The 13,881-nt window shown below is 39.9% G+C and overlaps 1 protein-coding gene across 3 annotated transcripts; it reads right to left on the reverse strand.

Moving 5' to 3' along the window:
* Positions 1–10: 10 nt before the first annotated feature.
* Positions 11–11,571, reverse strand: znf362b (zinc finger protein 362b). 3 transcript variants are annotated; one of them, XM_078254712.1, is made up of 9 exons: positions 11,440–11,571; positions 9,019–9,082; positions 8,477–8,738; positions 7,244–7,348; positions 5,760–6,078; positions 4,909–5,133; positions 4,404–4,482; positions 4,073–4,231; positions 11–2,943 (listed from the first exon to the last, which is right to left on the reverse strand). In XM_078254712.1, exons 2-9 carry the CDS (start codon positions 9,079–9,081, stop codon positions 2,827–2,829), a joined length of 1,329 nt encoding a protein of 442 aa, XP_078110838.1. In that variant the 5' UTR covers position 9,082; positions 11,440–11,571; the 3' UTR covers positions 11–2,826. The 3 variants fall into 3 exon arrangements, with proteins under 3 accessions (XP_078110838.1, XP_078110837.1, XP_078110839.1); XM_078254711.1 differs by having other exon boundaries at positions 8,477–8,765; positions 11,440–11,568; XM_078254713.1 differs by having other exon boundaries at positions 8,510–8,765; positions 11,440–11,564.
* Between the last annotated feature and the right edge of the window lie 2,310 nt (positions 11,572–13,881).

The raw sequence follows: 13,881 nt of genomic DNA on the forward strand, positions 1-13,881 counted from the left end.
CAATCAGTGATGCATTTATAACAGTCTGTTTATTAAACAAGGTAAAGATACAAAGCTTTTTTTCCTTTTTTTTTTAAACATTGATAACCTTAGTTCAACTTCTCAGTCTTGGCTGTGCATATTTAGTTGTCTAGAAACTTTATATGAAACCACAATGCAAGACAGGAAAAATTGTAATAAATCTATGCAATATCTTTTCATAGAGAACATGGGTTAAACAGTTATCATACAGATTACAGCTCAGGAACTCCATGCGGAAGGAAAAAATGAAAATGTTCACACGACTGAATACTGCAGAACACAATACAGATTAATGGAAATGGGATGATAAAACATGTAATTAACTGATATAAAACATGGATATTAATAACATATGGGTAACTAAAATAATTACAGTAAGTTCATACATAAACCTTTACAAAACCCAAACAGAGCATGTTTATGAAAACTAAAAAATAGGTACTATAAATGAGTAACATGTTTTACAGTACAGCAACATGTACATTTTCCCATTATCTCAAAAAAGAGAGTAAGTTGAGGAGGCAGGGTCTGTTGTTGGCGTAAATGTCTGTTTTCCAGCCAGTGGCTTGAGTAATAAGGTTTTTTATTCTTTTGAAAACATACTATATACTGTATATGTATTTTACATTATTCTCAGTTCCATCTCAAACGTAATGTCTAGCCGTAGCACCTTTTCTGAAGTGCCCTGAAGAATACAGGGTACTCTATTAGTACCATCCAGAGGTTAAAGTTACAGTAAAAATACAACAAACAATACCGTGTACAATAAAAACAATACTAAGGAGAAAAAAAGAAAGAAAAAAAAAACATTTAAAAAAAGAGAAGCATCACCTCCACATCAACTCATATCATAAGCATATGGAATATGACTTATACTGCAGTTTATTCCAAATGGATAAAGCTTATTAAAGTTTAATAAAATAAAATACTTAACTGGGTCAGAGTAGCTGTACAATAACTTCACATTTTGGTCCAATGTTTGGGTTTAAAACTGACCACTCAAGTAAAATCTAATTTCTGCTTAAGTGTGTTTAAAAGTAGGGCTGAGTAGAGCTGGTACTGATACATGTGCAATGTATTCAACCTCTAATACTTATAATAACTAATATTCAAAGCTTAACTGAGTAGAGAAAGCAGACACGCACTGTAACACGTTTTGCTTTCTCTTAAAACCTCAACAAGGTTTATATATGGCACTAGTTAAAATGGGACGTGTGGAAAACATACCGTAAATTCTTAAATAGAAGCCGGGGGCATGGTAGCCATGGACAAATACAGGCTGGAAGAAAAAAACAAACCAGGGTGGATAGATTCCTGGAGCCACATGTATAAATGATGTGAACCTACAAAAACTAAGCATGAGCCATTTCTCACACACTAACTGGTTACTGGAGAATGTGCACCGCAGGCATACTTCAGACCATACACACAGTTATCTAGAGATGGCTGCAGGTGATATGATGAGGAGACCAAAAATAGGGTGAGGAATGCAACCTTATAATAAAACATGGATTTTTAGGTTGTTTACTGATTGTGTTATTTTTGCACTCGACACTGCAATCTGTAGAATCTCAACTCATTTCTAAACTTCTTCTGCCGTCGATCCTCTGCTGATGACCGTTAACCATAATTTTATGCTGAATTGTGAAGTACTTTTTAAAGTCTGTTTCAACATGAGCTCTATAAATGAATAAGCTGATGCTATACTGACATTGTAATAATGATGATGATTGAGATATTACCGCTGCAATGGTTTACAGGTGTGAAGATTTAATGGTATGGCCGCTTTTAATTTGAAATGGATACAGAAAGTGTTGAGTGTTGTATCAACAACATAATGCAGTCAGAAAGATTCATCATGGTACCCTCTGCAGCTGAGGTGAATAAAGGCCTCAGCCACTATTTGAGAATTTACGGTAATGTAAAAAGCAGGGTTTCTTTGATCATATATTATGATCATAAAGGTGCCGTAAAGGTAAATGTCAAATATGGAGGGAAAGATTTTAAACTAAGAAAAACATTCATCCTTCTTACCTTGCATATTGCTCTACTTTTTGCCTCCCAAAGTCAATAATGCAACATCTTAATACAATCATTAAATGTTTAAATTGTCATCTACAGATTGCCTTTCTTCAAATTTAGATGACCCTGTCAATGTGTACTTTCACAAAAATGTGAGTAAAAACAAAGAAAGTAACAGGAAAAAGACTGTTATTTATACACAGTCTGTGCTCTTAGCTGCCACAAGTAATGCCCTTTGGCATTTTCCATCCAACAAGATTGAAACAATTTGAGCCAAAACCACAAGGCCTAAAAGTGCTTAAAACATTTCTTTGGATGTCTTCAGAATACACCCAGCAAACATTTTTTTCTACTCTCTCAATTCTTTATAAGGGCAAATATCACCTGGCACATTTTGGAAACCCATTTCATGGAAGAGGGAAAAAAAAGAAAGAAAAAGAAACCTAACTAAAACATTTCTGATGGCCAATGCATCCGGCAGTTTACATGACGCTTACGAAAGTGCTTATTAAATCTGACGCAAGACATTCTTTGCCACTCGATCCTCCGGACAACATCTAGCTGTATTTTTACATTCACAAAATAACTCTGTGCTCATTTTTGACAGACGGCCCGTGTCAAGACGGATGGAGGCAGCCTGTTTACTGAATCTAGCACTGAATGCTTATGTCAGCTGTCATAATGCTAATGTAAGCCTTATGTAGATGGCTGTGGGTGCAAGGCCTCATAAGCTCCAGCCTAACATAGACTTTGAATCCAACCTGCTGCTGAGAGGCTGGGGGCTCAGATGAGGGAGATGCGTATGGGGATGCTGGGGGACTCGGTTCTCTGAGGCGACTGGTGGCTCACTAGGTGCTCCACCACCGTATGTTTGGACATGTGCTTCATAAGGTAGGTCTCCTACAAAAGACATGAAAACACACCAAATGGTCCAAAATGTAATTACTGCCATTAAGGACAACACATTGGACAACAGCCTAAAAAAAACAGTTTATTTTTCTTTAAAGTGCTCATATTATTATTTTCAGGTTCCTAATTGTATTTAGAGGTTGTACCAAAATAGATTTACAAAAAAACATATTTTTGTTGTACTGCACATTGCTGCAGCTCCTCTTTTCACCCTGTGTGTTGAGCTCTCTGTTTTAGCTACAGAGTGAGACATCTCACTTCTGTTCCATCTTTTGTTGGGAGTCGCACATGCGCAGTAGCTAGGTAAGGACTACTAGCCAGTCAGAAGCAAAGTATGAGGGCGTGCCATGCTAGCAGCTAGGCGAGCGTTATTAACGTGTGTTACAAAGTGACGCACGTTTGTCACGGAAGTAAAGGCTGGACTACAATAGAGCTGTTTGGAGCAGTTTGTGAACAGTGTTTTCTGTTGGAGATGGAGAGTCCCTTTGGGGTGGACTTTGGGCTTTTTCACTTTGTAAACCTATAATGTGCACAAAAAGATATATAGCACGATAAAGGAAAGGGAAAAAGCATAATATGAGCACTTTAAATCTTTATCAACAACAACCATGTTTGACATTTTAGAGCTGGAACTGGAACATATTTCACATTTCTGCTTAAAAAAAGCCATTGAAATTATGCTATGATCAAAACAGTTAATTGAGTACATACATTTTCTGTCGATTGTGTGCTCAATTAATTGTTTCAGCTCTAGAGTAATCTGTTGGAGAGATACTGTATTTGCAGATGGGAGGTGGTAGCAAACACTTTGATTCAACTGGATAAGGGATTAAATATGTACCTTGCCAATCTGTTTTACAAGTAAAAATGATCAAACAAACTGGTACTTGGCACCTGTATGTCAAAAACAATTCACTTCTTTTCTGCATGTTTGAATACGAGCAAGAACATGTTGACTTGTTAAATATCACAAACAGGAAACGCAGCTAGTTTCAGGCCAAGTGAAGCAGAGTATCATCAAAGGCCATCATCTTATCAGCCATGTAAACAGTCAGTCTGAAGGCACACTGGGAAAATCTAACACACAAGTAGATAAACAGATAAACTGTGGTTTACTTACTGAGGTGTATGCCCGGCCACACATGCTACAGCAGTAGGCCTTAGCGTTTTTGATGGCGTGCGCTGACAAGTGGATCTGCAACGATGCGGAGTCTGAGTAGGCACGGTAGCAGTTAGGACATTTATACGGCTTGTCTTTATTGTGCTGCCTCTGGTGAGACTGTTGGGGAAGAAACATGCAAAAGCTTTCAATTTGGACACCTGCCTTGTGATAACAATGCAATGAACCGGTTTGTTTTTCCCCCTGTGTAGTTGTCTACCTCGGTGTAAAGTAACAGTTTTTGTTGTGATATCTACTGTGGCAGAATTAAGTTGTGTGACCATGTACTGACCTGGAGGTTAGACAGCTGGGTAAAAGCCTTTTCACATCCGGGGTGAGCACATTTATAAGGCCTATCGCCAGTGTGGATTCTGTGGCAAAAGAAGTGGAATAAAAAGTAAAAAATGACTCAAAATAGCTTTTTTATGACTTTGATAAGAGAGATGATGTAGTTGAAGAAACTGAATCAGATTCCACAACAGATTCTATAACTCCAACTTCTCGCCGCATATTTTAGTCACAACCTTGATGCACCTAATATACAATAAAAGAAATACCTAGCCAGGAAAATGACAAAAAGGGGCAAGATTTGATTCCCCAAATGATATGCCTGAAGTGTAAAGGGATGTCAGCAGACAAATTCTCTGCAAGAAAAAAACACATTTTAAAATGTTGTAAATATTGTGTCAGATTTCAGTTAGCCAGGTATAGCACGCGGTGAGTTTGCGGTAGCTCCTCAGTAGCCATTTATTTCCCCCACACTAGCTTGATTGCTTTGTGTCCACAGCCGGACCGACCTGGTGTGCTGCTGCAGGTGTGACAGCTGACGGAAGGAGTTCTCGCAGTAGGAGCAGTGGTAGGGTTTGATCCCCAGGTGGATGCGCAGGTGCTGGGACAGGTAGGAGGCGTTGGCGAACGTCTTGGAGCAGTGGGGACACTTGTGGGGTTTGGCCTCCGTGTGGGACTTGGAGTGAATCTGCATCTCGGACTTGGTTAAGAAGGTGAGCGGGCACACTTTGCATCTTGGACACAAAAATGCATAAACGTGATCAGATCAGGTTGTTTTAGTCAGGTTTGTCTAGAAATTGAGTCTTAAAGAGACTATACTGTGTAACACAATTCATGTTTTTAAAGTATTAAACCATTGCTGTTCCAATACCGAGACCACTTCAGTCATTTTCAAGACATAAAGCAAAACGAGTAGAGTTTAATTCAGATTAATTCAAAAGAAGTAGATAATGGTTTAGTATACAATTAGTTACTAAGAAGTCCTACAGACCTGCATTGTGCTTACTGTACCTAACAAATTAAGTCTACTTAACTAAAATAGAAGATGAAGAAGAAATTGGTTATGTTTTTCCAGGTGTTAATAGGAGACAAAGATCAGTTGACAGTCCACTAAGTGAAACATACATCCAATCAGGTGAAAGATAGAGTCATATCAATGTCTCAGTGAGGAGAACCACATCTCTATCAGCTACAGCCTGCTTAACACCAAACCTGTCTCAAGCCAATGCCTATTGATCTTTTGTAGACCGCAATTACATTTGTGAATTGGCTTTGCAAGGCCAGCGTTGAAAGGAAATATCCTATCCCCTGTGATGCAGTAAAAACTTAAAGACAATAGTAGCAGCTTCCTGTGTCTAACCTGTAGGTTTTGCCCTCTTTAGGTGCCACGGTGACACAGCCTTGGTCAGCTAGGATGGGGTAGGGCACCACCAGCAGAGGACCAGTCGGGTTTTCAGCTTTGATCTTCTTCCGTCCCCTGGGTGCCTTGGGTGGGGGACCCAACAGTCCCGCTAGGCCTCCAACTTTCATGTGGTCCATGCCAGGACCGCTAGCCAGCCCGGAGATGATGTTCACAGAGGGGGCACCGCCCAGGCGGTTCTGGCTGCTGGAGGTTGGAGTCGTGGGGGTCAGGGCCTCCGAGGTGCTGTGGCTGTCGGGTCGGGACGAAGGAGCCAGACCTGTGGAAGTGAAGACCACAACCGTTTAACACAAATACAGACCACAACACTACACATGACCTGAGAGGCTTCTGGTTGTTGTTGTTTTTTAAAGATTATTTTTGGGCATTTCAGAACTTTATTTATAGGACAGCTGAAGACATGAAAGGGGAGAGAGAGGGGGAATGACATGCAGCAAAGGGCCGTAGGTCGGAGCCGAACCCGCGACCGCTGCGTCGAGGAGTAAACCTCTGTTTATGGGTGCACTACCAGGTGAGCTACCTAGAGCCATTTATTTCAATTAGTTTCCGTATGATATAATGATCAGTTAGCAGAAATGTTTGAATTGTGAAATGCATCACAGTGAACATCAACTGTGTTTTTTTGCCAGAGTTGAATGTGGTACACAACTTAAGCTTCAAAGGTCTGCTCACTGATTTTTTTTACATCGCTCAGGAACAAATAAAAACCAATGGCTGCCTTGAACAGTAGAAAATATACGCTAGAAAAATACGCTGGCATTCCTAAAGCACAGCAGCACAGTTTGCAAAATGGTAAGCCGTGATGTGAAGAATACATGATCTGTAGTAAACTTGCAAAACTACTTGTAGGGTCGTTTTTACAGATCAACAAGCCAAGAGCGTCCTCAGCATGTGTATCACTTGTTAGAGAATATACTGGTTTCATAATTTGTCGGTTCACCACAAGTCAGGGTATCTGGAACTTTCACAACTTTGAAGCTAAAATTGCCTCGAGAACCAGCAATTGTGTCTCTCAGTATTAATCCCTAACTACAGTTGGCACTCTAATGCACTGCTTAGCCTGCACAATACACTCTCTCTCTTTTCCCCACTTTAGGCCTCAGTAACTGTTTAATAAAATGTTTTATTTGATGTTCTGCACACCTTTCAACTAACTAACGATACACTAAGCATCTCAGCAGTGGCCTATGCTGACTGCCTGAATGCACACTCAATGTAATCACAGTAAATTTACTTGTCTTATTTACCAGCTATGTTATGTTTATTGTACCTTTACTGTGTTGTTTCTGTATCCCAATCTATTGAGACAATTTAACAGTATGACTGATCACACTGCTGTCAATTTTACCTACACCGGAGGCTGATTTTCTTGCGCTTATTTCCCCGCGTCAACAGACCACACAGAGACCAACTGACTGCAGTACCTGAGCGATGGTTGATCCGGCCCTGTTGCTCGCTGAGCTGTCTCATGTGCCAGTCTTCCCACAATCCTTTGGCCTTCACTGCTGACTTGTCGTCCATATTTCCATCTGGAAGTTGTCAGGTGATGACATTTTAATCAGTGAACAGTAAATGGCGTCTTGATACAGACAGAAGTATGCTGTGTTATTACCGCAAAATCTGAGGTCCTCATTCAAGACTCATTGATGAAAGAAAATCAAGCACAGGCCTTTAAAATGCATATAAGTTAGATGGCTCATTAACTTCAATTTAGAGATTTAATAGGTCCACAATTTTTGATACCTCTGTGCCAATATGATAGCTGCGTCTTTATACCAATACCCAAATTATGTATAATATCATGTCTTGACACAAGGAGCCTTATGAGGAATTGTGTTAAAGTGCCCATATTATGAAAACAAAACTTTTTCTGGGATTTGGGGTGTTATTTTGTGTCACTGGTGCTTCCACACGCATACAAACTTGGAAAAAAAAACATCCATGCTGTTTTGAGTGAGATACGGGTTTCTGAATGTATCCTGTCTTCAGTCTCCGGGTGAGCTGGTCAAAATCGGCAGGGCTGTCTACATCATCGGCCGAAACATTTGGTGTGTGCTAACCACTTTAGCTAATACCACATCAGCTAGCAGTTTCTCCAACTTCAGTCCGTACAAGGCAGGATTAGCCGGGAGACTTCTTCTAAACGAGGGCGCACTTCCAACTTTGCATGGAATACCTGCAGACGAGGGACATGTATAGTTCTATACAATTTATTTTGTAGATTAGGGTGAACTCGTTTGTGTTGTAGCAGTGTTTTGCCATTGAGAACGAGGTGGCTAACCGCTAGCAGTGCAGCGGTAGCTACTAGCTAGTAGTCCTAACCTAGCTACTGCGCATGTGCGACTCCCAACAAAGATGGGATAGAAGTGAGATGCCTCACTCTGTAGCTAAAACAAAGAGCTCAACACACAGGGTGAAAAGAGGAGCTGCAGCAATGTGTAGTACAAGACAAATATGGCGTTTTTTGAAAATTAAACCATGTAAACCTATTCTAGTACAACCTCAAAATACAATTATGAACCTGAAAATGAGCATAATATGAGCACTTTAAAGAAAAATTATGTTCCTGATTTAAACCGAATCTGATCAAAGAATAAATTAACAAGACTAAAATGACACATTTGAGTCTGTATTCAAAATGTATTGAGGTCCAGTACCTGGGCCAACAACCAACCAAGTGAAGGCTGTACCTGGTCCAGAGCTGGAGGCAGGGCGAGCATGCAGAGCAATGTCCGGTTGGCCAGAACCCTGCGGCTGCTGGTGATGGCCCTGCACCTGCTGTGGCTTTGACACCGACATGACGTGCTGAGCGCTACCGTCCGGGGACGAGGTGGGCACCAGCAAAGACTGCTGGGAAGGAGTGGAGGTAGGTGGCAGGTGCAGGGGTCGGATCTTCTCGGCCATCAGCTGCTCCTTGATCTTGTTAATGAGCACCAGGTTATCCAGCTGAAAGGGTTAACGGGTCATGCTCAACAGAAAACAGCCACCGTGTGTGAATGTCATTCATGCCCCCCAAAAACACAGCCCAGGATAGAAAACACTGACCAGCACACAGTACAAGTTACATTCTATTGTTATCTATTTAGTTTGTTTCACTGATAGACTGGTGCTGAATGGCTGAAAAGACATTCACACATGGAAACAAATGGCAACGAAAGGTGGAAATGTTGCAGTAATTGCATTTGATGCGTGGACTTACCTGGCCTGGCATGGATGGAGGGGGTGGCCAGAAATACGGGTTGTTAAATCGAGGCTCTGCCATCCTGAAATGAATACAATGTTATGTAGTCGCATTCAAAAGTCAAGTTATAGCCTACTTAATGTGCTGTTATCTTACTACACGCTTGTCAAAGTCAGTCAGGATCAGAGGGGATTACGATACAAAGCATTGTTTTTCAAACTGCAGTGTCTAAATGTTCTGAAGAAGATGTGTAGGCTGTGTGTTTATATTAGCAGACTGGCAGACTTTAACTGTGACAAAGAAAATGATGACACCCTAACCTCAAGTAACTAACAGTTTCATGTTTAGTAGAAAAGGTGAGCAGTTTCCTTTGACCCCAAATGATCATATATACATTTCATTAGTTTCCATCAAAGCACTTAAACTGCTCCACCTATCCACTGAGGACACTTTTTGTAAAAACAACAGCCTTGCATTAATATATATATATATTTGTTCCAATTTCCTCTAGGATAAATATACCAAGGTTATATAGCATTTGTTTTATGACAGGTAAGTAAAGGGGAGGTTGTGTTAACCTAAAAACCACAGCTGAGTGTGAATGAATAATGTGACACACAGAGGTTAGAGATGGCCCGATACCATTTTTTTGCTTCCCGATACTGATTCTGAACTTGAGTATCGGCTGATACCGAGTACCGATCCGATACCAGTGTGTCATATATTTTATTATGTTTTAACAACTGTATACTACTATCCCTGTATGGATGTGATATTATTTCTATCTTTGTTGTCGGTCTGGCTCAGGTTAAACTCTTTGTAAAACATGAACAAACACAAACAAGGAATGCCACAGAACTTTCTTTTATTATGCAGTTTGACAGACAGTTATAACGGAAAAAGAACATAAACTACTTTAACGTAGATTTTCTTTAGGGCTTTATTACGTGGTATCGGATCGGTGCATTAACTCCAGTACTTCCCGATACTGATACCAGCGTTTTAGGCAGTATCGGAGGGCAATACCAGGAACATTTCTAACAGAGGTAAATGTTACGTTGGCTTTGGGTTTTATGAGCTTAAATACATTTCTTTTTCTTCAAAAAACTACATTTGAATGAAGACTTTATAAATACAAATGTAAGACAATTTAACATATTTAAGGCTGGTGAAATTGGATTTATGAGATGTTGGAAATGTATAGTTTGAAAAAAGAAAAAATCTTAACTCAAGGTTCACTTATTACACTTTTCTGGCTTTTATCCACATCTCACAGTCTTCCTCAACAGATGGGGTTTGGGGTAAATCTGGAGTTTAAATTTCTACATCAAAAAACTGGATCTATGGTATTTTAGAATTTTTAAGGACCTGCATTAACCTTGAAAAATAAAATTAATAAAGAAAAAATAATTACAAAGTCATAAACCTCAGCTAAAGCTGGCATTACTTATTTTTAACAGTAGAAGTTGCTAATATGTTACATTTATGTTAATAACTCAGTGTGTAAATCAGGCCTACAGTGGGACTATGAGCAAAACTGTCACCTTTAAGTTAACACAGGTCAAACATCTAGGCTAAATGTCACCTAGAAATATGTCCTCACTTATGAAAAGACATCAGTGGGACAGAGCCTTAGCCGATTAGCTTGGACATTTAGCCCCTCTGTACCTATTGTCTGAGAGTGAAATCCTGAAAATAAGTGAACGTCGTTTTAAATGTTAAGATAAACGCAATGAGAGAGAAAAAAACTTTTCATTCTTTGACTTTTCGGACATGTCGGTCGTCTGAGAGCATCTCTGGACTCACGCTGATGGAGGGTTTCACGGATCGAGCCTCCCGGTGCGACTCAGACATTCTCAGACAGTTTTCTTTAAACATTTCCAGACAAAAGAGAAACAAAAATGGCAGCCTTATTTTTATAAGGCGGGACGCCATATTCTGCAGACCCCAAAAATTTAGGAGCATGAACATCTTATCGTGAGGAGGGTGTCGGGGATAAGAAGCGAGTCGCCGCGCACACAAAGGTGTGTTTATCATGTCAAAAGGCATGAATGATTGTTTACGGCGAATTGCAGGTTTGAATAGCCCGGCCTCCCCACCTCATAAAAAAATTGACACTTCCCACAACAACCATGTCCTGCAAAAACAGCACGGAAACGGACAAGATGCAGGCTCGACTCAAACGCCACACTGACTAAAACAACCGTACCAACGCTTTAAGGTCAAAATGTAACCGGCGCACAGTGTCCTTTCTCCCGAAAGACGCTCTGCCATCTTAACCAAATTTCACTTTTAGGGCTGCTTTTTTTCACATTCTGCAACTTCTGGGCGAATCAAAGGACAGCGATTGCGTTTTGTGCACAACGCACGCATTTAGGAAGCTATCGCTTATCAGAGAAATGCACAGCAGTGAAGACACGAAAAGACATGCACAAATACCTTGTGTCCTGATTGCAGATATTGTCTTGCGAGTACAGCTATAATATAAAAGGTTCTTTCTGCCTGCCTCCAGTCGGACCACCGCTTCCGGGTCGCTTTGTTCACTTCTGGTTGCTGCTGCAGGCTCAGTACAGTGCAGACAGAGGGAAATATTCTGCTAATGTTGCTTTGGATTTTTACACGATGACCTACTTTATTCACGTTTAACGGCCAGCGCATAAATGATGAATCTAATAACGTGATTTCGGTGCGTGTTTGGGTTGTATATGGACGACAGTTCCGCAGGGGTGAAAGTAGTAACTAGCTTACTCAAATCCTGAAATAGCAACGCCACAATGTAAACATACTTCATCACAAAATGTCCCTTAATGCAACTTCTGACTGCTAAATGTACCAACATATCAAAAGAACAATTGTTAAATAAGGAAAATTGCCCCTTTCAGAGTGATAAACCATGCTGTTAGGAAATCTCTTAACAGCAAAGAAACTCCCAGTCAGAAGGTAAAACTGCAATAAAAATGTAGTGGAGGAAAATAAAGTATTGCAAAACTTTAATGCACCTGTATCCCAAGCTGATGAGTCATCATAAGTAAACCCCCCAGTACATATTGATTTAATGATTTGCAGGTCAAAAACAGTTTGCAGTCTTGTCCTATAGCCTATTTAATCAGGTAAAAGTCTTGGATGCGTTTTTTTTAGAGAGAGACCTTGCCAGTCGATGGTATCATAAAAACATTGTTACAACAATGATCTGAAATAAAGTAAAAACAATAAATAAGAAGCAAAAGAGAATTTTTCTCTCCAAAACCTAGACATGTTAAGGTTATAACTGGGCTAAATTTGGTTGAAAGAGAGAGTTTTTAAATATAGGTTTTATATATATATATATATATATATATATATATATATATATATATATATATATATATATATAAAACTGTTGTGTCAACACAGTTGAGATAAACCTTCACAGACCGTTTCAACAGCATTTCAATGACCATATTCCACTGTAAAACGGGAATATTTTAAGTTAGTACATTGAAATTTAGTCATTGTTACGGTGTTACAATTATAGTTATATTATATTTTAGAACTGTAACTTTTACATCTAGACCTCCAAATAACCAAATCAATCCTACTGGTGCCTCCTTGAGGAAGGTTTCATTTGTGTCATTTATGATCACTTCCTTTCTGGCCTGCATCATCGTTTTGTCAGTATTTTACATTTTGTAAGTACCCCAGTTTTGTGTTAATACATCTGAATCTAAATACTTATTTTATTTTACTTCCTAGTTGTTGACATAATGTAGGTGCAGTTTGAATGTCAGAACCAAGAAACAAACAGGATTTTAATCCATGATGGCGTAGTGTGTTACTAATGGTTTTCTTTGAGACTGTGGTCCCAGCACTCTTCAGGTCATTGACCAGGTCCTGCCGTGTAGTTCTGGGCTTATCCCTCACCCTCCTCATGATCATTGATGCCCCACGAGGTGAGATCTTGCATGGAGCCCCAGACCGAGGGAGATTGACCGTCATCTTGAACTTCTTCCATTTTCTAATAATTGCGCCAACAGTTGTTGCCTTCTCACCAAGCTGCTTGCCTATTGTCCTGTAGCCCATCCCAGCCTTGTGCAGGTCTAAAATTCTATCCCTGATGTCCTGATACAGCTCTCTGGTCTTGGCCATTGTGGAGAGGTTGGAGTCTGTTTGTTTGATTGAGTGTGTGGACAGGTGTCTTTTATACAGGTAACGAGTTCAAACAGGTGCAGTTAATACAGGTAATGAGTGGCGAACAGGAGAGCTTCTTAAAGAAAAACTAACAGGTCCGCAAGAGCCGAAATTCTTACTGGTTGGTAGGTGATCAAATACTTATGTTACAAATTAATTATTTAAAAATCATACAATGTGATTTTCTGGATTTTTGTTGAAGTGTACCTATGATAAAAATTATAGACCTCTACATGCTTTGTAAGTAGGAAAACCTGCAAAATCGGCAGTGTATCAAATACTTGTTCTCCCCACTAAGGTTCAACCCTCTGATCAGGGATTGAATTTACCATACTTGATTGATCCTCACTCTGATACCTGTCCTCAATCTCATCTAAATGTGTATCTTTGGTTTCAGTCTTCCTTATGAAGAGAAGGAAAATGGAGTTACTTAGAGCATTATGAATGTGCGTAATACATCCAGTGTGCCCACCCTCCTATACCCACACCACCGCCTAAATCCAAACGTTATATCCGGCTCATGGATTATTCTCATGTAGAGTCACGAGTTCTTGTGTCTGAACCACATTATTAATACAGAGGTACAGTGGAATTATAGGAAACAATCTGGTACAGGAACTCATTGACGTTGCCACCAATAGTTGTGACACTGTGTGTGGGATACGTCATCTCACTGATACTGTGTTTCCTGTTTCTTGCACTACTTCTGAAGAC

Source organism: Sander vitreus, chromosome 7, assembly GCF_031162955.1.
Source record: "Sander vitreus isolate 19-12246 chromosome 7, sanVit1, whole genome shotgun sequence".
Classification (NCBI taxonomy): Eukaryota; Metazoa; Chordata; class Actinopteri; order Perciformes; family Percidae; genus Sander; species Sander vitreus.